The 25785-nt window shown below is 40.7% G+C and overlaps 1 protein-coding gene across 10 annotated transcripts in view; it reads right to left on the bottom strand.

Moving 5' to 3' along the window:
* The window catches only part of DST (dystonin), a 502757-nt gene extending 476979 nt beyond the window's left edge, over positions 1-25778 (bottom strand). For 5 of the 10 annotated variants that reach the window (XM_082347090.1, XM_082347106.1, XM_082347105.1 and 2 more), the window contains exons 1-2: positions 25358-25777; positions 24756-24790 (exon numbers count right to left, since the gene is read on the bottom strand). In XM_082347090.1, coding sequence (XP_082203216.1) covers positions 24756-24790; positions 25358-25538 — 216 coding nt within the window. In that variant the 5' untranslated portion in view covers positions 25539-25777. Of the gene's footprint in view, positions 1-24755; positions 24791-25357 lie in introns of all 10 variants that reach the window. The other 5 variants (XM_082347108.1, XM_082347103.1, XM_082347107.1 and 2 more) reach the window with 2 other exon arrangements.
* Between the last annotated feature and the right edge of the window lie 7 nt (positions 25779-25785).

Here is a 25785-nt window from a genome sequence, read left to right as displayed (position 1 = left end):
TGGAAATCAAAAGAAAGCTGGAGTAGCTATACTCATATCAGATAAAATAGACTTTAAAATAAAGAATGTTACAAGAGACAAGGAAGGACACTACATAATGATCCAGGGATCAATCCAAGAAGAAGATATAACAATTATAAATATATATGCACCCAACATAGGAGCACCTCAATACATAAGGCAACTGCTAACAGCTATAAAAGAGGAAATCGACAGTAACACAATCATAGTGGGGGACTTTAACACCTCACTTACACCAATGGACAGATCATCCAAAATGAAAATAAATAAGGAAACAGAAGCTTTAAATGACACAATAGACCAGATAGATTTAATTGATATATATAGGACATTCCATCCAAAAACAGCAGATTACACGTTCTTCTCAAGTGCGCACGGAACATTCTCCAGGATAGATCACATCTTGGGTCACAAATCAAGCCTCAGTAAATTTAAGAAAATTGAAATCATATCAAGCATCTTTTCTGACCACAACGCTATGAGATTAGAAATGAATTACAGGGAAAAAAACGTAAAAAGGACAAACACATGGAGGCTAAACAATACGTTACTAAATAACCAAGAGATCACTGAAGAAATCAAAGAGGAAATAAAAAAATACCTAGAGACAAATGACAATGAAAACACGACGACCCAAAACCTATGGGATGCAGCAAAAGCGGTTCTAAGAGGGAAGTTTATAGTTATACAAGCCTACCTAAAGAAACAAGAAAAATCTCAAGTAAACAATCTAACCTTACACCTAAAGAAACTAGAGAAAGAAGAACAAACAAAACCCAAAGTTAGCAGAAGGAAAGAAATCATAAAGATCAGAGCAGAAATAAATGAAATAGAAACAAAGAAAACAATAGCAAAGATCAATAAAACTAAAAGCTGGTTCTTTGAGAAGATAAACAAAATTGATAAGCCATTAGCCAGACTCATCAAGAAAAAGAGGGAGAGGACTCAAATCAATAAAATCAGAAATGAAAAAGGAGAAGTTACAACAGACACCGCAGAAATACAAAGCATCCTAAGAGACTACTACAAGCAACTTTATGCCAATAAAATGGACAATCTGGAAGAAATGGACAAATTCTTAGAAAGGTATAACCTTCCAAGACTGAATCCGGAAGAAACAGAAAATATGAACAGACCAATCACAAGTAATGAAATTGAAACTGTGATTAAAAACCTTCCAACAAACAAAAGTCCAGGACCAGATGGCTTCACAGGTGAATTCTATCAAACATTTAGAGAAGAGCTAACACCCATCCTTCTCAAACTCTTCCAAAAAATTGCAGAGGAAGGAACACTCCCAAACTCATTCTATGAGGCCACCATCACCCTGATACCAAAACCAGACAAAGACACTACAAAAAAAGAAAATTACAGACCAATATCACTGATGAATATAGATGCAAAAATCCTCAACAAAATACTAGCAAACAGAATCCAACAACACATTAAAAGGATCATACACCACGATCAAGTGGGATTTATCCCAGGGATGCAAGGATTCTTCAATATACGCAAATCAATCAATGTGATACACCATATTAACAAATTGAAGAATAAAAACCATATGATCATCTCAATAGATGCAGAAAAAGCTTTTGACAAAATTCAACACCCATTTCTGATAAAAACTCTCCAGAAAGTGGGCATAGAGGGAACCTACCTCAACATAATAAAGGCCATATATGACAAACCCACAGCAAACATCATTCTCAATGGTGAAAAACTGAAAGCATTTCCTCTAAGATCAGGAACGAGACAAGGATGTCCACTCTCACCACTATTATTCAACATAGTTCTGGAAGTCCTAGCCACGGCAATCAGAGAAGAAAAAGAAATAAAAGGAATCCAAATTGGAAAAGAAGAAGTAAAACTGTCACTGTTTGCGGATGACATGATACTATACATAGAGAATCCTAAAACTGCCACCATAAAACTGCTAGAGCTAATTAATGAATATGGTAAAGTTGCAGGATACAAAATTAATGCACAGAAATCTCTTGCATTCCTATACACTAATGATGAAAAATCTGAAAGAGAAATTATGGAAACACTCCCATTTACCATTGCAACAAAAAGAATAAAATACCTAGGAATAAACCTACCTAGGGAGACAAAAGACCTGTATGCAGAAAACTATAAGACACTGATGAAAGAAATTAAAGATGATACCAACAGATGGAGAGATATACCATGTTCTTGGATTGGAAGAATCAACATTGTGAAAATGAGTATACTACCCAAAGCAATCTACAGATTCAATGCAATCCCTATCAAATTACCAATGGCATTTTTTACGGAGCTAGAACAAATCATCTTAAAATTTGTATGGAGACACAAAAGACCCTGAATAGCCAAAGCAGTCTTGAGGCAAAAAAATGGAGCTGGAGGAATCAGACTCCCTGACTTCAGACTATACTACAAAGCTACAGTAATCAAGACAATATGGTACTGGCACAAAAACAGAAACATAGATCAATGGAACAAGATAGAAAGCCCAGAGATTAACCCACGCACCTATGGTCAACTAATCTATGACAAAGGAGGCAAAGATATACAATGGAGAAAAGACAGTCTCTTCAATAAGTAGTGCTGGGAAAACTGGACAGCTACATGTAAAAGAATGAAATTAGAATACTCCCTAACACCATACACAAAAATAAACTCAAAATGGATTAGAGACCTAAATATAAGACTGGACACTATAAAACTCTTAGAGGAAAACATAGGAAGAACACTCTTTGACATAAATCACAGCAAGATCTTTTTTGATCCACCTCCTAGAGTAATGGAAATAAAAACAAAAATAAACAAGTGGGACCTAATGAAACTTCAAAGCTTTTGCACAGCAAAGGAAACCATAAACAAGACGAAAAGACAACCCTCAGAATGGGAGAAAATATTTGCAAATGAATCAACGGACAAAGGATTAATCTCCAAAATATATAAACAGCTCATTCAGCTCAATATCAAAGAAACAAACACCCCAATCCAAAAATGGGCAGAAGACCTAAATAGACATTTCTCCAAAGAAGACATACAGACGGCCACGAAGCACATGAAAAGATGCTCAACATCACTAATTATTAGAGAAATGCAAATCAAAACTACAATGAGGTATCACCTCACTCCTGTTAGAATGGGCATCATCAGAAAATCTACAAACAACAAATGCTGGAGAGGGTGTGGAGAAAACGGAACCCTCTTGCACTGTTGGTGGGAATGTAAATTGATACAGCCACTATGGAGAACAATATGGAGGTTCCTTAAAAAACTAAAAATAGAATTACCATATGACCCAGCAATCCCACTACTGGGCATATACCCAGAGAAAACCGTAATTCAAAAAGACACATGCACCCGAATGTTCATTGCAGCACTATTTACAATAGCCAGGTCATGGAAGCAACCTAAATGCCCATCAACAGACGAATGGATAAAGAAGTTGTGGTACATATATACAATGGAATATTACTCAGCCATAAAAAGGAACGAAATTGAGTCATTTGTTGAGACGTGGATGGATCTAGAGAGTGTCATACAGAGTGAAGTAAGTCAGAAAGAGAAAAACAAATATCGTATATTAATGCATGTATGCGGAACCTAGAAAAATGGTACAGATGAGCCAGTTTGCAGGGCAGAAGTTGAGACACAGATGTAGAGAATGGACATATGGACACCAAGGGGGGAAAACTGCAGTGAGGTGGGGATGGTGGTGTGCTGAATTGGGCGATTGGGATTGACATGTATACACTGATGTGTATAAAACTGATGCCTAATAAGAACCTGCAGTATAAAAAAACAAACAAAACAACTAATACTAAACTTTCATTGGGTTATTTGTATGGAAATATGTTAATATAAATGTTTCAGACATTACATGAAATTTCTAAAAATCTTATATTTGTATTTGTATGGAAATATGTATGGAAATATGTTAATATAAATGTTTCAGACATTACATGAAATTTCTAAAAATCTTATATTTGTATTTGTATGGAAATATGTATGGAAAAAAAAAATGGAAATATATAACTTTTGACCCCATAATTCCCCTTCTGAGAGTTCATCCTACAGATAATATTTGCACACATGTGAAATGACTAAGGTTTTACATTTAAGCATTGTTTATAACAATGAATGATTAGAAAATTCCCAAGCGTCAGTAACAGGAGGATGGTTAATTGCCTTATATGCTTGCATCTAATGGAATACTATGTTGCCACAAAAAGAAATAGAATACTCGTAATGGAAAGTTCAGCTAGGTGCACTGAGTAAAACAAGATGCAAATAGCATACACAGTTACTATTCATATAAGAGAAAAATAAAATGAATTTCTACTTCCTCGTATATAGAAAAATAAATAATGAGAAGATTCACAAGAAACTAAGAAGAGTGGTTATATAAATTTCCTAAAAAGTGAGGAACAAGAATGGGATAAAGAATTCTCACTGATATATTTTTATATGTTCTAATTTTTGACTATTGAATATTTGAATACCTATGCAAAAATTAAAATAATATTAAAATAAACAGTAACAGCAAATGCTACCAAACTAAATCTTTAATCCCACAGGGAAGAGACACCAGCACACAAAAAGTTTTTCCTGTTACCTTTCTCCATTCCCCTAATCCCATTATGAAAATCTTACATGTAGAGCCAGAAAAAACAAACACACACACAATAATCCCAGTTTACACTTTGACTCTGCACCCAAGACACAGAAACTTGGGGAAATGCAGGTACAGCCAAAGAAGAGAAGAAAGGAAGCATTCACACTAACTTCAATGAATGACAAATTTCTCATCGGCTTACACACCACTGTGAGATTTAAAAAAAAAAAGAAGAAGAAAAAGAGAGCTCCTCAAAGGTAAGGGCAGGTCTTATTCAACTTGATTTTATTCCAGGGTTTCTGATGGAAGGCCTCTCTTGGTCAGCTGGGTTCACTCTTCTGGTTAGACTGAGCCCTTCAGAGCCAATGGTCCAGAGTAAGCTGTCCTCTAGGCTCTGGTGGTTCCCAGATGGGTAAGGAAAACAGGTAAGGAAAGTGGTGATGGTTTGCAGAGCCTCTGGCCTCCTCTTGTGGGTGCCAGTACCCAACCCAGGGCATATGCCACAGCCTGGCTTACAGGGCCCTGACCTTGGAATCTACTAAATTAGTTGTAGCAAATGTACTGGCGAGATTCCAGCTGTTAGAAGGGTTTAAACCAAGAGTTAATAATATCCAAGAGGGGGCAGCTTAAAGGAAACCCGGGCCCATCTTCCTTACCTTTTACAGGAAGCCCCTCCTCTGTACAAAATGTGTTTGTGAAAGCACAGAAGAAATGAAATGTGTGGAAGTCACATAAGAGATATTTAGGTTGGAGGCCCAGAAACTAAAATATAAGATAAAAAATTCTTAGTAATAGCTCCCCCTTTACACACAACCTTCAAGGACAGAGTTCCAGAATTCCAGAAAGATCCCTTGCTTTGGCTTTTTTTTCCTATGTAATAAAAGACTATAGATGGCCTTCAATTCCATGAGCAGACATTTGAGGCTAAGAATTGACTCTCTTGCCTCACCTGATAATTTTGTACGTCTCTGTCCGAAGTGCATTAGCTGTATGAGATTTAATATCCCAACACCAGCATCAGCAGTCATTTTTCCAATGTTCAGTCATTTATGTAAAAAAAAAAGATGCAGAAAAGTATTCAAATTTTTGCACAAATGCTGCTGAACAAAGGCAGTAATTTTACTGAAATGGGTCACAGGCAAGGCAGCTCTCAAAATATTCCTTTGTCATGACTGAATAACATAATCCAAAATCCTGGCATAAAAACCTGTGTAGAGAGGGCATTAATATACTGCATGAAAGGGAAGGTAATATACTCAGTCAGAAATCTGAACAGACAAGCAATCCCCTGTATTGTTAAATCCAAATTTCAGACACTTCTTGGGGCCTCCCTGTCAGTCTTTTATAACGTGGAATGAATTAGGTTGACGTGATTATCCTCTAATTATGTCTAGCTGCATTCTTCAGTACGGAAATGGCAGTCTGACTGAAGTTGAAGGTAGAAGTCTGGGGAGGAAAGGGTGTTGTAGGAGATCAGGGGCACTTGGGGTAGGGCAAGCCTATTAGACCCGGAGGAAAGTGCTCTGGGAAACCAAAAAACAGCCTGAGAGCAGTGGTACCCAGAGGAGGAGGAGGATGAGGAAGAGGAGGGAAAACAGAACCAAACTTCAAATCCTTTGTGTTTTCTCACATATGCCCTAGTGACTCCAACTATTTCACCCACTAAATCCCATTCATCGTTTCATCAAACATTTACCGAACATCAAATATTCAACACACAGTGAGTAAGGACCCATTACACGCCAAATGCCACACAAGGCTATGGAGAAACAAGATGAAAAGTACACAGTACCTGCCTTGGGAAGACAGATGTGTCAGTCCCCACACCTGGTGTCCTCATCTGGTCCCGGAGGGAGATGTTCAGGAGGATTAAAGGAGGATTGTGAGATAAACGGAGGAAAGAGGCGATGTTTAATCCTCTTTTTGAAGTAGGAGTAGGAATTACCACACACACACACAAAAAGAGTAGAATTCCAGCACTGGCAACAGTGTGAAAACACAGGACAGTGAACATGGGGCAGCTGAGCCTTGTCTGAGTTTAGGGTACGCACCCGTTGGAGGTGGTTGGAGCTGAGGCTGCAGAAAAGTTACTAATCTCGCAGGCAGACAGTGTGGGAAGTCAGATCTGACTACAGGTAACTAATTCTGCCAACAGTAGAGCAAGAGGCGGACAGGAACCACAGGCAAGGAGACCAGATAACAGACTGTTGTAAGAGCCGGTTCCTTCCCTGTCCCCAGCTTTATGTTTGTCACCACGACATTGTATTTCATCAGATGCTCCTCGCCTCTCCAGCTACTGCCCTTATCAGGTGACTACACAATTCATCTTCCAAACAGGTACATTCTTTTTTTTTTTAAATTAATTTATTTTATTTATTTTCATTTTTTGGCTGTGTTGGGTCTTCATTGCTGCACACGGGCTTTCTCTAGTTGGGGTAAGCAGGGGCTACTCTTCGTTGCGGTATGCGGGCTTCTCATTGCGGTGGCTTCTCTTGTTGTGGAGCACGGGCTCTAGGCACGCGGGCTTCAGTAGTTGTGGCATGCGGGCTCAGTAGTTGTGACTCACAGGCTCTAGAGCGCAGGCCCTGTAGTTGTGGCGCACGGGCTTAGCTGCTCCGTGGCATGTGGGATCTTCCCGGACCAGGGCTCGAACCCGTGTCCCCTGCATTGGCAGGCGGATTCTTAACCACTGCACCACCAGGGAAGCCCCAGGTACATTCTTAAGAGTGAGTGGAAGCACCAAAACAATAGGCATTAAGTCAAATTCTTTCTGGCAAAGAGGGTGATCAAATCTCTCCATCACTGGGGCAGAGGGGCATGTTAGCACAACACAGATTTTGATCTGAGAAAAATGGCCACTCTTGCTTTTCCATTTAGTTTCTGTTTTTTAAATTACTGTTTGGTATGCTCTTGAGTTTATAAATTCTAGCATGTGGGCTGTCAACGGTTCAGCTCAAGAGGGGAACAGTTTACTAATTTGCTGAGATTCCACCCACCAGTGCACTCCACTGGGGCATGCAAACAACCTCCGTTATCAAAATGGAAATAGCATCCATTCTGTGACCACCCTAGGCTGGCTGCCCTCCGGGCTGGCCTTCCATCTGTCAGTTAACGTGTACTCAGGAAATATAAATTCATTTGAACATTAATCTTAAAAAACATGATCAGGAAACTATATTCTCTTAAATATATATATATAACATTTCCAAAGTCAAATACTGATATCCAGTAAAAAAGTTTCCTACCATTTCTTGGAACAATATAGAGAACAAAGAATTACCAAACAGATTTAAGATGAATTTTTTTTTAGTTGTCTGGATTATTCCTGTACACTCTCCCTATCAGTTGGCAGCATCTCTGTTTTCCTAAGCTACACACACTACTTCAGCTTTAATTAAAAGGCCCGTTGCCATAGTTTCTCCAAGAAAAGCTTGAGGCATGCTTGAGTCCATTATTGTCTTGAGGTTTCTAGAGAAATTGTAACATAGCAGTAGCCAGCCAAAATTTCCCAATTTTACCTCCCACCCAGTACAGCAGATGACTCAGACATACAGCTAGGTATTCCGAATATTTTTAAGAGAGTCTAAACAACTAGGAATGTTACTTAAAATTCAGCCTTTGCTTTCTTCTGTTCTGCCACGTCGGTAATGTAACCAGCAGACCCAGAATGAGGGGGAATTCAGCCTAACAAATACACTGACTGCATCTGTGGAAACACCAGCACATTTATCTTTCTAACAATAATGGAGAAAATGCACTGTATTTGCATGTTGTTATAATCTTATTGCTCTATATCTTATAACTCAGAAATGTAAATTCCAATATGTTGGAAAAAAAGCTCTCAGAAAATAGATTAAATAATGGAAATTCATTTCTTTGAGGATTTCAAAAATTAAAAAGTGGAGCTCAGAGAACCTTACCTCTTTAAGTTAAAACTTGCTTCCAGGACTTCCCCGGTGGCGCAGTGGTTAAGAATCCACGTTCCAATGCAGGGGACACGGGTTCGAGCCCTGGTCCGGGAAGATCCCACATGCCACAGAGCAACTAAGCTCGTGCACCACAACTACTGAGCCTGCGCTCCAGAGCCCGTGAGCCACAACTACTGAGCCCGTGTACTGCAACTACTGAAGCCCGCGCACCTAGAGCCCGTGCTCCACAACAAGAGAAGCCACCGCAATGAGAAGCCCATGCACAGCAATGAAGACCCAACACAGGCAAAATTTAATTAATTAATTAATTTTAATTAATTAAAAAAAAAACTTGCTTCTGAGTCCCCACCCTGCTTTCAGATGGCAATTACCACTATCTCTAAGTCCTGAAGAGCAAGCTCAAAGGTTATTCTCAGTTTTCAAGGTTAAAGGCTGTGAATTAACACTGATCCCTATGAACCTTAGGAAGGGCAAATGCCAGTTCAGCTCATTGTAATTCAGCCCCACTTTCCTGTTTCTCAGTAGCTATGAGCATGGGCTCTGCAGGTAAAAGAGCCAGGGCTGGGATTTCAGCTTTGGGACTCACTGGGCAAGGGCTGATTAAATGAGATAGAACATCTATAAAGATAAGCACACTCTCAGAAAATGGGAGCTATTATCATTCCCCATAACTAGGTCATCTCCAGCACAGGATGTGGAGCAGGATGAGATCTCACTATTTTCAGAAGAGCCTAAAATCATCCTGCTCCCTTTGACTATCATTTTAAAAACTAATATAAACTACTCAATTACTGATCTTTCCAACCTAAATGTCATACAAATCATTCGACTTCCTCATTCTGTATCACCAAACTTCCTTTTATTCTCTCTTCTATATACAATGAAGAGATTCTAAAAAGTATTTGAGAGAAAGAAGGGCCATTTTCCCAACCAGGAGCACAGGGAAATTAAATATGCCCTGTGGTATTAGATGATAGGTATTTACTATCATCTAATGTGGTGAATAAATGCGTGGTGAATGAAGGTGCCATTCTGTCATAGCTATTATGCTATGCATCCCTTTATCTTTCCATTTGAGTGGCTTAGGTATTTTGAAAATCACATATATTACTGTCACTGATTCTCACAGGTTCTGTTAAAAGATAGAGGGACTTCCCTGGTGGTCCAGTGGTTAAGACTCCACGCTTCCAATGCAGGGGGTAGGGGTTCGATCCCTAGTTGGGGAACTAAGATCCCACATGCTACGAGGCATGGCCAAAAATAAATAAACAAACAAAATTGTAAAAAAAAAAAAGATAGAACAGGCATTGCTATTTCTAGTTTACCAAAAGAGAAAGGGAATCTCAGCAATAATAAGTGACTTACCCACAAGGTGAGCTAAGGAACAGGCTTGACCGCAGGTCTTCAAAGCCTAAGTCAGGACCTTCCCTACCACCTCTCTGTGTGGTCAGGACCCTCCCCACTATACCTCTCACGCAGCCCTATCACTGCAGCATGATGAAGGGGGGGCTGAGAAACATCTCCCCAGGGAGCTTCTGTAGCCCCATATATTCCTGAACTCGCACTTCTTCAGTTCAAACAAAGAAACAAACAAACTTGGAGCAATTGCATCAGCCTGAAGGGTACCTCCTACCTCCTGGCTGCAGGAAAAAGATCTGAGCTGGCATTTCAAGTTGTAGACTGGGGACAACTTTGTGAATTACTATTTCTCCAAGTATCACGGGTAATTTACAGGAGGTTTTCTACCACATCTCACACCTGAGCTCAATCCGCCCTGCCAAGGCACTGCCCACGGGGACCCTAACTAGGCAGGATATCTGGTCAGTTCACTGCAGGAGTTCTTAACTGGGGTCTACCTCTGCCCTAGGATCCACAGATGAGCATGAAGAGGGCCCCTGAAGGCACCTGAAAGTATGTGAGAAAGTATACGTCTATGTAGCTCTAATTTTTCTGGAGATGTAGACCAGAGCTTTCATCAGATTCTCAGAATGCCCACCAAGAGTTAAGATCCTGTAGAAAGACTTCAGAACAGTAGAAATTAGTTAGACCTCATTATTATTATTTTATTTTTTAAAATTTTAAGTTTCTATTTGTGACTACTCACTTAAAAATAAAAAAGTTGGACAATCTCACCAAATCTTCCCAAATATATCTGTAATTCCTTCGGGACGCCCTACAGCAGCTTTCAAAACAAGAGAGTTACGATCTGGATCTGCTGGAGATGCTCGCAGGGGCCTGCTGCCTCCTCGCTGCAGCCACTACAGAGCGGGTCAGGTCAGGGATTGGATTTTCCAGAGCTGGTCAGTTAGTTATTGAAACTTAACATTCTATTGCTAAATTACTTCTTTTTTTTTTTTTTTAATAAATTTATTTTATTTATTTATTTTTGGCTGCCTTGGGTCTTCCTGGCTGCGCGTGGGCTTTCTCTAGTTGCGGCGAGTGGGGGCTGCTCTTCGTTGCCGTGCATGGGGTTCTCATTGCAGTGGCTTCTCTTGTTGCAGAGCACAGGCACTAGGCACACAGGCTTCAGTAGTTGTGGCACGCGGGCTCAAGAGCACAGGCTCAGTAGTTGTGGTGCATGGGCTTAGTTGCTCCGTGGCATGCGGGATCTTCCCGGACCAGGGCTCGAACCCGTGTCCCCTGCATTGGCAGGTGGATTCTTAACCACTGCGCCACCAGGGAAGTCCCTGCTAAATTACTTCTTAATGTGAGAGTTCTATTCTCTTTGTACATAAAATCTGCAGGTATCGCAATCTATTTGGTTTTCAAGAATTAGTGGGAAATCCAGAAAATCTGGAGAATGATGAGACTGAACAAAAAGAAAAGAAATTGTTTTCAAATGACAATGTATTGAACTTAGATTCCTAAAAATTCTGCATAATAATGAAATAGGGGGACTCTTCAGTACTGCATGAGTTATATGTAGCAATACACATCTCTGCCAACATCATCTTAACTAGATGGCAAAATGCTATGAGATTTTCCAAAAACTAAATAATAAAAGAAGGAAAGCAACTGGCTTAAGGCGGAGGGTGGATAGACTAATTAAAAACAGACTGGTGGGCTTCCCTGGTGGCGCAGTGGTTGAGAATCTGCCTGCCAATGCAGGGGACACGGGTTCGAGCCCTGGTCTGGGAAGATCCCACATGCCGCGGAGCAACTGGGCCCGTGAGCCACAACTACTGAGCCTGAGCGTCTGGAGCCTCTGCTCCACAACGAGAGGCCGCGATAGTGAGAGGCCCGCGCACCGCGATGAAGAGTGGCCCCCACTCGCCGCAACTGGAGAAAGCCCTCGCACAGAAATGAAGACCCAACACAGCCAAAAATAAAAAAATAATAAATAAATAATAAATTAAAAAAATTAAAAAAAAAAAACAACAGACTGGTTCTGGGACTTCCCTGGTGGTCCAGTGGGTAAGACTCCGCACTCCCAATGCAGGGGGCCCAGGTTCGATCCCTGGTCGGGGAACTACATCCCACGTGTTGCAACTATAAGCCCGCATGCCGCAACTATGAGCCCACATGCCACAACTAAAAAAGATCCCACATGCCTCAACAAAGATCCTGTGTGCCGTAAGACCCGGCGCAGCCATAAATAAATAAATAAATATATATATTTTAAAAAATCAGACTGGTTCTGGTTACAAAAAATTAGAACAAGCACATGCCTCCCACTGAGCATGGCTGTACACCTGGACAGAATGCACTGAGTAGCTTCTGAGGATCCTGAAAAGCAAAGAGTAGTGAGAGGCTTGAAGTAAAAAGGCCAGAATTCGAAGTACCACCAAACCAGTGATGAGTTTGTCATGTTTGCTCTCCAGTATCCCCCAGACTGAATGCAAGCCAGCAGCGCAGCCTGAAACCCAGAGTTGGGTACTGAGCTGAGGCAGAGACAGCTCCAGGAAAAGTCCCCTCATTCTGGCTTGAGGAGTGAAGAAGAGAATTCTTAAGACTCAGAGTGCAGAAATCCCCCATCTTTTTCTTCTCTGAGTTCTCTTAAGCCTCAGCTTTCAAGCAATCCCATGAGCAGTAACATTAGAAATCCCAAAGGAGGAGAAAATAAAACTCTCAGGAAGGAAACCTTCCTTTCTGATCCCAAGAAACTAGGACAAACTCGCATTGTATTCTTTCTCTCTCTTTCTGCCACTTGGCCCTGGACACAAGCATAGTCACAGAAGTATGCAACGGAACAGGAGAGCAAACCCCAACTTTCTGGCTGGATGAACACAAAAGGAACCAACAAAAGTACTACCAACCCTACAGAAATTAAAAGGAGCAAAAGAGAATACTATTAGGCCAACAAATTAGACAATTTAGATAAAATGAACAAATTTCTAGAAAGACACAAATTATCAAACTGACTCAAGAAAAAATAGAAAATCTTAATAGGTATATATAAAGAATTTGAATATTTAAATTTTAAATTAAAATCATCAATTATGTGAAGAATTGCTCCAGCTGACTGGCCAGGAGACTATTCAAGATTTCCTGCAGTGGAGGAAATTTCTTTAAGAAGATAATTTAGTTTGCTAGAACTTTCCATTTTATTTCGTTTCTGTAATGAATGTATTGTCCAAAATGCCTGTTTCGTTTTTAAAGATGGAACTCTACCATTTGCTCAGTTTTAAGAATGTACAGAATGTTGTGATAGGACATAGTAGTAATGGTGATCAGACAAATTAAAATGGTTGGGAGACAAAAATATACATGTGAACTAAACTCAGTATTTCAATAAAGTAAAAAATAAAATAAAATAAAAATGGACAAAGATTCGAACATTTCACTAAGGAAGATCTCTGAACTGCTAACAAGCACACAAAAAAAATGTTAAAAATCATTAGTCATTAGGGAAATGCAAATGAAAACTAAAGCGATACCACTTCAGACCCACTAGAAGAGCTATGATCAAAAAGACAATAACAAGTATTGTCAAGGATGTGGAGAAACTGGAATCCTCATACACTGCTGTTGAGAATGTTAAATTGAACAGCCACTTTGGAAAACAGTTTGACAATTTCCTCAAAAAATTAAACACATATTTACCATACAAGCTAGGAATTCTACTCCTAGGTATCTGCCCAATATAAACAGAAATGTCCACACAAAGATTTCAAGCAAATATTCACAGCAGCATTATTTATAATAGCTAAAAATTGGGGGAAAATCCAATGTCCACCAACTGGTGAATGGATAAATGAAGTGTGGTATACTCATAGAATAAAGTACTATTTAGCAATAAAAATGAACAAACTATTGATACATGCTGCAACATGGATGAACCTAGAAAACATTAACATGCATGAAAGAAGCCAGATGCAAAAGACTACCTATTATATGATTCCACTTATATACAATGTCCAGAAAAGGCAAATCCACAGATACCAAAAGCAGATTCATGGTTTTGCAGATTAGGGGTAGGAACAGGGATCAGTGGCAAAGAGGCATGAGAAATCTTTCTGGGGTGATGGAAAATATTCTAAAACTGGAAAGTAAAGCCCCCAAAATTGTTGAAATGGTTAGGCTTAAAAATTTCAGGTGGACGTAATTTTTATACAGATGTAAGCGAAGGTATTAGAAAAGACTGCCCAGGGAAAACGATAGAAAAAGCTTAAAATGAGTGCTTTAGAGATAGTAGACAGCAGCAATTTAAACATAAATCAAAAGATTAGCTACAAAATTGCAAAAGTGGCCACAACACTATTTAGCTTCTCCCATCAGGACTCTATTTCCCCCACTCCCCAAAACAACGTGTGAGCAGAGGCCATCTATGAGTTGAGAGCCTAGACCTCAACAGGCCTAGTGCACTTCCACTCTTGCTGCTACTGGAACCTGAATCTAACTGCATGTGAACCAACCTGGGTTGGCTTGATGGAAGAGGACAGACCATGTAGAGGCAAACTGTGAGTCAGCCAGAAGGCCGACTCACGCATGACCAACAACGCATGACTGAGGGCTGGCTGTGATAAGCCAAGCCTGACTCAGACCAGAACCACTGCCCAGCTGGGCACAGCCCAAATGGCCAATCCCCAGAATTGTGAGCTAAATAGTTCACATTTGAACTGTTGTTGTTTGCTGTTACAAAGCAGAAGCTAGCTGATACACTCAAGGACAGACATGACTGCTGGATTACATAATGAAAGAAATGGCTAGGTTTTGTGAAGTTGTCCAGTAAGGACAGGCCTCCTAGGCACAAGAATAGAAAAGCAGTCAAAGAGATTGACTCAGATCTAGTAATTGTCAAAGTCATTGTGGCAGAGGTACTAACCGCATGAGCAAAGTGAGAATAACAGTGAAAGTTTCTCTGTAGAGTTGATTAAGGGTCTCTACTGAGCAGAAAGGGAAGTGAAGTTAAATCAGAAAGTGCTGACAGGCTGAAACCTAGGGAAGCAAGAAACTCATTAAGAGCTCACGATGAGATGCATAGACAGGCAGGTATGTGGTCAAAGAGAGATATTTCAGAACTCAAGATCTGGGAGTTAGAGCAGTTCTAATACATGATGAAATATGCACAGGTCGGATGAGTGGATAATTAGAGACCTATAGGTACATACTTGTCCATTTCATCTAAGTTGTCAAATTTCTAAGCATAAAGTTGTACAGAATATTCTATTTTCCTTTTAATGTCTGTGGGTTCTGTAGTTATAACCTCTCTTCCATGTGTCATACCAGTGATTTGTGGTTTTTTGCCTCGATCAGTCTAGCCTGATATTTGTAAACTTTGTTGACCTTTTCAAAAAACCAACTTTAATATATACACACTATTATATATGAAACAGATAAACAACAAGGACCTACTGTATAGCACAGGGACCTATATTCAATATCTTGTAATAACCTATAATGGGAAAGAATCTGAAAAAGAATATACATGTATATATAACTGTATCAATTTGCTGTACACCTGAAACTAACACAACATTGTAGATTAATTATACTTCAATTAAAAAATAATTTTAAAAAACCAACCTTGGCTTTGTTAATTTTCTCTATTGTATGTCTTTTCTCTATTTCATCAATGTCTACTCTTATTTTTATTATCTCCTTCCTTCTGCTTATTTTGCATTTACTTTTCCTTTTTTATCCCCTAGCTTCTTAAAGTTGAAAGTTTGTTAGATTTTAGACCTTTCTTTTTAATATAAGCAGTTAAAGCTATATGTTTTCCTCTGAGCTCTGCTTTGGTTGCAACCCACAATTTTGAGATACTATGTTTTCATTATCGTTCAGTTCAAAATATTTTTAAATTTTCCTTATGGTTTCTTTTTTGATGCATGAATTTTCTGAAGCATGTTATTTAATTTCCAAATATGTGAGGTTTTCCTAGAGATATTATTGTTATTGATTCCTAGTCTGATTATGTTATGATCAGAGTATGATCATACTCTGTATGATTTCAACCTTTTCAAATTTAAATTAATTTTATTGTGAATTGATTTATGGCCTAGAATATAGTCTGTCTTTGGAAACGAGTCAAGTGGGTATGGCGTTCTATAAATATCAATTAGGTCAAGATAGTTGATAGGGTTATTAAGATCACTTATATTTTTACTGATTTTCTATATGGATATTCTACCAATTACTGAAAGAAGGATGTTAAAATCATCAACTATGACTCCAAAATTGTCTATTTCTCGCTTTAATTTTGACAATGTTTACTCCATGCATTTTAAGGCTCTGTACATACACATCTATAATTATGTTTTCCTGAATAGTCTTTTTATCATTATGGAACATCCTTCTTTATCTCTGTTAATACTATTTGCCTATATATTATTGAAGAGGTATAAAAATCTCTTCAATAATAAATTAAAATGTCAGGAAATATTTTCAACTCATTTTAAAAAGTGCCTGAATCTGCGTATTTTCAAAGTAAACACAGGATGTTAACTAAGGCGCAACTGTGAGTATGTCTGAAATAAAAAATGAAAAGAATCTGTCTCTTTCCCTTTAAGTAAAAGAAGGATACAGGAATATTTGGAAAGTTAGAATCCATGAGAATTGAGAATTAAACTGACTTTAGAAAACATCAAATATATTCATTCCTTCAGCAAACATTTACTGAGCTTTATTTTGTACCAGACACTGAGCTAAGAACCAGGGATTTAGTTAGACTACTTTCAAGGTATAATCTTGTAGGAGAGACAAATAAAAAAACTCAATTATTATCATTATTATGAGGAGGGAGCTAAGAAAGTTTCCTGGAGATGACCTATGAACTGGGTTTTGAAGGAAGAGCAAGAGTTAGCCTTTCGTGCCTGAGTATTTCCGCTTTAGTTAGGGGTGAGTGGCCAAAGAAAGAAAAGGAAAACAAAGAAGGGCTTTCTTAGCTGGAAATAACATGGTCAAAAACAATAATCCAAAAAGTCATGGTCTGCTTGGAGAGTAACCATCACCAGGACATCAGCATAGGGATCCCTCTGATGTCACATTAAGAAGGTCAAACTTTACTACCTGGAAAAAAGTGGAAAGCCACTGAAGGATTTTAAGTAGGGAAGGAATATGGCTTACCCAACCCTTTCTCCCTGCCTACCTCTACCACAAAAGCCAGGAAAAATGAAAGCTCATATCCCAAGCTTCCTTTGCAGTGAGGGACGGCTTTGTGACACAGTTCTGACCAGTGAAATGCAAGGAGAAATCTAACTGGAAAGCCCTCCATCCGGCAAAGAGTTTGATTTCCTGATGAATATCCTTCTTTGACTGGCTCTCCCTTTTCCCCTCCTTCCTACCTTGAATTTGGGCACAATGTCTGGAATGGTGCAGCCATCCTGCAACCATGAGGGAAAGGCCAGGATTATCCCAATCACCCCAGCAGTGACACAGTGGGGCTGTTGCAGCAAAGCCTACATCATGTCTAGACTTCTTGCCATGAGAGAACAGAAATCCTTGATTATTAATAACCCATCTTATGTTGGGATCACTTAAATCTGAATGTCTCCCTGACTAATAAAAGTTTTAAGGCTTAATCTGTATTTTAGAATGATCCTTATCAGATTAGTGTGTATGGACTGGGGGTGGGATGTCAGGGAGACTTGTCTGGAGGCTCGTTACAGGGACTGAAGCAAGGTAACCATCAGGAGGATGGTAAGAAAGGCAGACTCCAGAGATATGTAAAAGAGGACAGAATGGATAAGGAAGGGTCTGTCATAGTTTCTAGACTTCTAGTTTGGGCAACTGCAGAGGTACAGGTAAGGGTTGTACCACTCTCCACAACAGGGGCAGATGTTCAGTTTAAGACCTGCGGTGCATCCATGTAAGAAGGAGGGAAAAGGGCTGACTCTCTGTATCTCGAGGTCAAGAGTGTAGCCTGAATTTGACATACAGATTTCAGAGTAACCATTCTGTGAGGACGAACTAAAACAGGAAATATGGTGAGATCCTACAAGTAAAGTTTGAATAGGGTGAGCAAAAACAAGGCCCAGCAAATCTACTAAGACAAAACTAGATTAGCGGTTGCCTAGGGTTGGGGTGTGGAGGTGGGAGGTGAATGGGGAGTGACTGCCAACAGGTGTGGGGTTTCTTTGGGGGGTAACGAAAATGTTTTCAATTAAATTGTGTGATGGCTGCACACCGTTGTAAATACACTAAAAATCACTGAATGGTACATTTTAAATGGGTGAACTGTATAGTATGTGAATTATATCTCAATAAATCTGTTTAAAAAATTATGAGCAAGGGAATACGTTGGGAATGTCAACATCTAAGAAGGAAGAGGGTCCAGTGCAGGAATAGAGGCAGCCGTGGCCAGAAAAAAAAGGTGGGGGGTGGGGGAGAGTTTCAAGAAGGGATCAGTGGCCAACAAAGTCCAATGCAAGATAAGTCGATTAAACCTAAGACGGAAATATGTGATGTAACAATTTAGAACTCAACGCTGAGCTAAGGGTGAGTGGTTTCAAGTCATAGAGCAGAAGCCAGATTTTACTAAGTTGAGGAGTAAATGAGAAGCGAGGAATAGGAGGTGGCAGATAAAGAACCTTTTTCAGAGAACTTTTCTTAACAAGAGAAGAGTTGGTGGTATAGGGAGGTTTACGTTGTTTTCAAAAGGACGCACCTATGATGTTTATGTGTTAGAAACAGGGGCCAGGAGAGAGTGTGCATCAGAAGAGAAAGGAGGGGACGACTCACAGAACAGCCCCCAAGAGACAGGAAGATAAGGAATTCATGGCGTAAGCATAAAATACCCACAGGGAGAACAGATGAAGTTTTCCTTGGGCTGGGAGGGAAGATTAAGATGCCACTTAGTTTGTAGGGGCAAGAAGTTGTTCTCTGTGAGTTAGGAGACAGAAGCCATTGGCTGAGGGCGAAGGGCTAGGCTTGAGGATTTGAGGAGGAAACAGACATTCAGATTATTATGGGAGAGGGATTTTCTTCAAGGAAGAAGTTTAAAAGCAGAGACACATTTCAAATACTTTTAAAAACTGTAATATATTACATAGCCTTGTACATAATAAATTGCCTGCAAATTTATTATGCTTTGCATTAGGAGTTGTAATGACAACAGGAGCAGGTTGTCACAAACCCCTGGACATATGGTGTCTGTGGTCAAATATAACCCAGTGACGCTTGAGCACTAGACCTGAAACATGCAATGCCCTGCAAGAGTGCAGCTTCGGCGTGACCAGAAAGGCCCCCAGCCAATCATGGTCCCAGGCCTCTGCAGCTGAGGCCACAACTCTCCACTCTCCGTGACAGAGAAAAAAAGAGTGATCAGGCTGTTTGGCCGTAGTTACTAGAAAAGAAATCAAAAGTCTTTCCTTCTCTCGAGAGGGCTCACAGCAGGTGCCCTCCTAAGGCATTCAAATAAAATAATGTTTTGTCAAAGCCTTTGTCAGCTGTCAAGTGGTACACAAAAATTATTTTTTATTATAGCTGGCACCTACTTATATTTCCATCCTGATGTGATCTCAAGACCCCTTTCTTCTAATCATACTGGCGTTTTCTGAGCTCTGAAAACAGGTGTTTCCTTAATTGTTGCCTATTCTTAAGCGGTTCTGCTGGCCTGGGGGTTTGCTCTGAGCCCCTGTCTGTCTAGCCAGGTACTACTCAGCCTGCATGCTGCAGCAGAAATATCACCTCCTCCTGGAAGGCTTCTCTGATCACCCCAGCCAGAAGCAATCATGTCATCAGAAGTATTCCAACCATTCCTTTTCTATACATAATTTGTTACTTTGTGTTTATGCTAATCATATCTTTATCTTTACCTGCCTTCAGTTCCTAGAAGGAATCACGTTTTACATGATACCTTTTTTACCAGGATGCATTTTTGCACATAGCAGAAACAGGGCCTGTTTACTATGAAGGAGATTCAGAGATCATCTTCATGTTACCAGTGAAAACAGCAAGTCTGAATCTCAGAGACCCTAAAAGACTAGACCAAGACGGCACAGTTTGTTAGTGGCAGAGCTGGAACCCAAAGCCAGGACTTTGAACTCTTATTCCTGTAATCCTTTCATTAAACCAATACTTGTTATTAGCCTGTTTCTATGTTGTAACTGCAATCTCAAAAGGAGTCATTCCTAACCCTTGAGGTTAGACAAAGATTTCAGACTTCTCCAAAAAAGCTTTTGTTTCTACTTTCATCTAGACTGGATTTAAAAGGTTTGGATGCATGGGGGAAAAAAAGTGGGCTTTTTTCTTTCTTCTTCTTCTTCTTTTGCTTTTAGCATTCTGCTTTGTTGCCACGTAGCTGAAGTAAGGGTAAATTATATGGTGGTAGTGACTTTGGTGAATGGGGTGAATTTGTCTTTTTCACAAATGTACTGGCTTTACTTGCACAGCTTGGCCTCTGATGCTCCCATCAGATTTGTGATTCATAGTTGGATGTCAGTTCAGTTACTGGAACAGAAGAAACCAGTAACTATAAAATTTCAGCACTGATACTGGGAGTGACCTGGAAGTCATCGTCAAGGCAGGGACTACACCTCAGACCCTTTGTTATTCCTACCCTCTAATATCATACCTCATAAAGGATGAAAAAATAAATGTTTGTTTTTAAAATAATTGCATGAAACAAAATGAACCCTGTATCATGTGTGGAATTCAACTTAAGACTGATTTAATCAGCATAAACTAACTTAAGACCTAGAATTTAACTCTAGGCAAAGAATTTATTTATAAAGATAACCTAATTGTAAAAGAGAGCTAAATAATAAACTATCAATTTGTCTAATCCACTAAACTGAGTAACCCTTAATAAAAGATGCAAATTCCACAACAAGCTGTGAAGTATGGGTATTCCACTGACCATTTTTCCATGGTTTGGTGCAGGGATTCTCTGGAAATATGATGAGGCCAAGAGGGTCAGTGTGGACCATCCTTTCATCTACGATAACGTGGAAAATCACTGGAAAAACCTAAAGGATTTGCCTATTCAGCTTTGTAAGAAATGGCCATTAAAAATTCACTCCACTTAGCCTCTCTCTTTCATTGAGAATTTTGGGCATATGATTCTTTGAGCTGTGAGTGACACAGTTAAACACTACGCAGCAGACAAAATGTAGCTGGGGGTTCTTGTCTTACTGAGTCCTTATCTCGCTTGAGTTAACTCGAGTTAACTCTTTTGGTTCCTTTCCCTGAAACAGGAAGTGAAGATATTTACTCAATCCTGATGGACACAAAACACCCTCCTGCCTCTGCTGATATCTAACAAGGCTGCCCTTATTCCACCGAGCTGATGAATAGGGATCATGTACCACTGTTCATGCTGGGTATTCTCCAAGGGCATTATATGTAACTGTCTGCACTCTACTGAAGGGCTCACAAGGTTCTTTCTTGTAATCTAATGGTACCTCAATTACCCATATCACTTTCCGAGATTTCCTTAAAATCAGGACTGTCACTGTCTGATCTTCACCACAGGCATCTAGGGTAACAGTTAAGCATTGTGTAAAGTCACAGCATCAAACATTATTAAGTCCCTAGGAAAAGTATCCTTCTTAGAGACCCAGAATGGACACTTGGTTTCCAGACTGCGTCCCATCTCGATGTGAAATCACTTCTCATCACTATATATATTGTTTATTACTATATATATGGTACAAGTATTTTATTTTCATATACAAAGCACATATTTCCAGCTATCTAACTGGGCCTTTTATCTGTCAGAGAATTGGGGATTGAGCCCTTGCTGAGTGGATTAATAATTTTACATTCTCATATGCTATTATTAAAATTTAGAGAACTCTTAAGCCAGTAGAGATGAGTTTGCAAGTATATGAAAATAAAAAGGGGCTGTTGGTGGTTATGGTTCCCAAACATCTCATAAATCTCTGAATCATTTATTTCTAGCTTCATGAGGAAGAAACTGAGTTGAAGAAAGGTGTTTATTATCCACTTAGTGAGGGAGAAAAAGCTGCAGCCCCTCACATGAGATATGTGGCTTTTTTTCCTGCTGCAGAACTTCCCCAAAACACACTGAGTCCTGATGCCATGGTTTCCCCCCTGGAGAAGTATTTCTCTCCCTACCTGGGAAGAAACATCCTGAAATTTCCTCTCCAATTGGACTTTCCTGGACGTGTGGAAAGCAGAAGCAATATCCTCTGCCAAGTAAAGCAGCCAAGAGCTAACTGAACTTCCTCATGTGTTCCAGGGCTTTCGCAAAGCTCTTTCACATTTCAAAATAAGTCCACAGATCCTAAACCCATTTTCCTCATTTGACAGCTATGGAAATACTGAGAGTGAATTATCTACTGACTGAGATTGGGATGAGGAATAGAATACTCGACAGGACTATAACTTGTAGGAAAATCAAAACATTTTCTTTGATACTTATTTTGCAGCAGCTACTGCTAAAAAGTAACAAGAAGAATAGCCATTATGTGACAAAAGTTCTAATTTTCTAACACGCTAGAATCCAAAAACTTCAGAGGTATTTCTCAAGGAGAAAATCCTGCTGGAAATGGCATTTTGGTAGAAACGGAGAAGGAAAAAAAATCCCGTCTGTTTTCCGTAGGGAAAATGTCTTATTTGTGGTGAACATGAAACAATGATGAAATATGACATTCTCATGGAACAGTCTCACGATTTTCACTTATAAAATGACATTCTTTGAGTAGTTTAACACAGGGACTTGGTATGAAAAGGAACATGGGGGGCTTATCAACAAATGAAGCTAATACTGCATTGAACTTCCTGAGAAAAAAAATTCTAACCAAATACATTTTGTTATAATTAGTGATTTACATTTTTTAACACAAACTCCAGGGCAATGTTTTAAAGTCTAGAAAGATAAGAGTTGGGATTCAGCAAATGCTGAATTCTGAGCAATGTCCTGAGAATGTGCATTTTTCTTTTTGGCCCAATTCTGAGTTGTATTTGCCCAGTTACGAAAACTGGCACTCATAGAGAATTTTTCACTCATTTGATAAATATTTATTAAGAGCCCATTATACACCAGGCAGTGGGGATATAGCCCTAAACAAGAGAGACTTGGTCCATGCCGTCAAGATGTTCACAGCCCAGCAGACAAGGCAAATACAAAGCACACACAGGATGTCAACCTGTACCAGGAATCTTGTGAAATGAGCTATGGCATTAAACGATCACTCCCAGCTTTCCTAACCAAATGCAAGCTCAGGACAAATGCTTAACTGACAGATACCTAAACAAATGTAGACCTATCTCATTTTTTCTGCCTATGCTTTAGCAGAAACACTTGATGGCTAATCTAACAACCCATAACAGGATTCTTATTCTGGTTCTATCATTTACATGTACTGGACTGGTGATCTCCTTGTAAAATGAAAATCCTAAATTTTGGTGGTCGCACCCTGACTGTGATTTATTTTTTGTCACCTCTAAATGGGTTACTCTATTAAATTAATCAGGTGTTCAAAAAGTGTTGGTTCATAACAGGCACAGCTTATGTTGTTTCACATAACTTTGAATTAATTAATCTAATAAAGACTAAGATTTGTGGACAGATCTTTTATTTTTACACATTTTTAATTCAATTTTACAAAATGGAATGATACCTATCAAGTACTGAATAGCTACTATGAGCTAAGTGGGGTTTTGTTAACATGATTACTGGTAAACCCCGCCCTCCCCCTACAGCCCTATAAGGTACTATTGGCCCTATTTTATAGTTGAAGGGCTGAGAAGTTGAGAGAGTTTCCCAGCACCACACAGCTAGTTAGTGTAAAGGCAGCAATGGAACCTCTGATTATCTGACTGGTTATTTTATTCTCTTTACAGTCCTAAATTGAGTAAAGAGTTCTCACCCACTGGGGCTCCATGTAAAATTATTCATTGTGCCGCATTATAACGATGTTATAGTAATGCAGTAAAAGCTTTCAAGCAACCAGAGTCCAATCAAACATCTAGGGTGCAATAAAACATTGGATTAACTATTGAAATGAAATGTGAAATAACTTCTCAGGTAAATGGTAAGTCAATGGAGCGTTTCTAACTATGAAGTCTTTCCTAAAATGAGCAAATGGCATCAAGCATTGCTACCAGCAACCTCCTGGCTGTGTGAAACTCGCGGGAAAGAGGGAAAATCATCTCGCATTAAGTGGGGGGTTGACCTAGAAATTCATCAAGAAATGCTGGGTCAGGGAGAGCTTGTGTTTCTCGTTTTGGTCTATCTCCAGCGGAACTAGTCCTACAACAGTTCCACTGAATTGCTGCGAGGCCAGGTCGCCTGTTTATGAAGGGATGGTCCACGTTTTGTTAGTAAAGCCAGATCACTACCACCATCGCTCTGCAAAAATCATCAGACGTCCCCAGTAAAACATGGAGCTCTTTCTGGGTGAACAGGAATATAAACTTGAAAGTCTAAAGGGAAATGCACATGGATCAAATTGCTCTGCACCAGCTCCCTAAAAGCTCCCAGCGAGGTTAGATACCCAAGTGAACAGCCGCGGCCAGCTGACTGCACCCAGAAAGCTTCCGGCGACTTACAGATTCTCAAGGAAGCTGAGATCCACCCCGAGGCTCAGTTCCTAAGGTCTGGCCGCTTTTAAGGGCTGTCTCACCCCTTCCAGCACAGCGGCTCCAGGACACAAGAGATCTGCCAAAACCGTTCACTGGGCACTCACGCTGGGGAGCCACTTAAAAGAAAACACGTCCCTTTCGGCTTGGGGGTAGCATGCTCCCCATTCAACGCCCTACTGGCTTCTGAACACCCATATGATTAATATTGGTACCCAGCAAAGAGAACTTCTTCTGACCTTGAGCGTGCGCGCTAAATAAATTACCTCGGAACGAAAGTGGTGAGATCTCAAAACAGCATCTGGGGAAAAAAAAGAAAAACGAGACTTCAATTAACTCCTTGTTCTTCACCTGCCGAGTCACCGACGACTTACCCGGGGGACGAGGGTCGGGGAGGCGCGTTCCGGACGCCTCTAATACAGTGGGGACAGCCTGCAGGGAGGGTTGGTTACTAGGCCATCGGTCTCTAGGTGATTTCTCCGCGAGAAGTTTCAGGGAAAGTTCTGGGGGAGTTGGGGAGCCCCGAACTCTCCATGCCCCACGCTCCAGCGCCGGCCGGAGGGTGGGGGTGGACGAGGCTGCCGCAGCCCGGACTCCGCTCCAGCCATCCCCAGGGCTTAAGCACACTGACACCAAGCATCTGGTACGTTCCCCCCACCTCCCAGCGCTCTGCCTCGCCGCGGTCACCCCAATCCGGCAGACCCGAGGAGGGGGACAGGGACGCTAAACACGGAAACGCACTGGGCTGGGGGAGCGGGCGCGAATGGGGTAGAGGCGGCAGCGCGGAAGAGAGCGAGCCGCGCTTCCCTCTCCAAATCGGCTTAAAGGTTCCTCCCGGCCCGAGTAAGCCCGTCGCGGGGTGTCTTACCTCGGCTCCTTGAACGACCCGAAAAGACCGATTTCATCGGATGCCTCCCCTTCTGGAGCCTGCGGTGCCAGCAGCAGAAGAAGATGATGGTGGCGATGGTGCCTAGCAGAAGCAACAAGAGGAAAAGGGCACATTGGATGCTGTAGGGTCTCAGCAAGACGAGGAAAGCGGCGGCAATCATGGTGCGGGGCGAAGCGGGGGCGGCTGCCGGCGGGGCTGGAGGGCGGCGGCACAGGCACCCGCGCGGGGCGCACGCTGAGCTGCGGGCACGGGCGAGCGCGGCTCAGCGCGTCATGCCCGACGCTTGCGGCCCCGCGCCCGGCCCAATGGCTGCGCACTCGCGTCCGCCGCGCTACGCGAGTGAGCCCGGGCTGCGGGCAGCGCTGGCCATGACTCAGCAGACGGCGACCTGGCAGGGACTTGGCCGC

The sequence above is a fragment of the Balaenoptera borealis genome (assembly GCF_965194805.1).
Source record: "Balaenoptera borealis genome assembly, chromosome: 12".
NCBI lineage: Eukaryota > Metazoa > Chordata > Mammalia > Artiodactyla > Balaenopteridae > Balaenoptera > Balaenoptera borealis.
The sequence above is the reverse complement of the archived record's forward strand: the minus strand, read 5'-3'. Positions and strand labels throughout refer to the sequence as shown.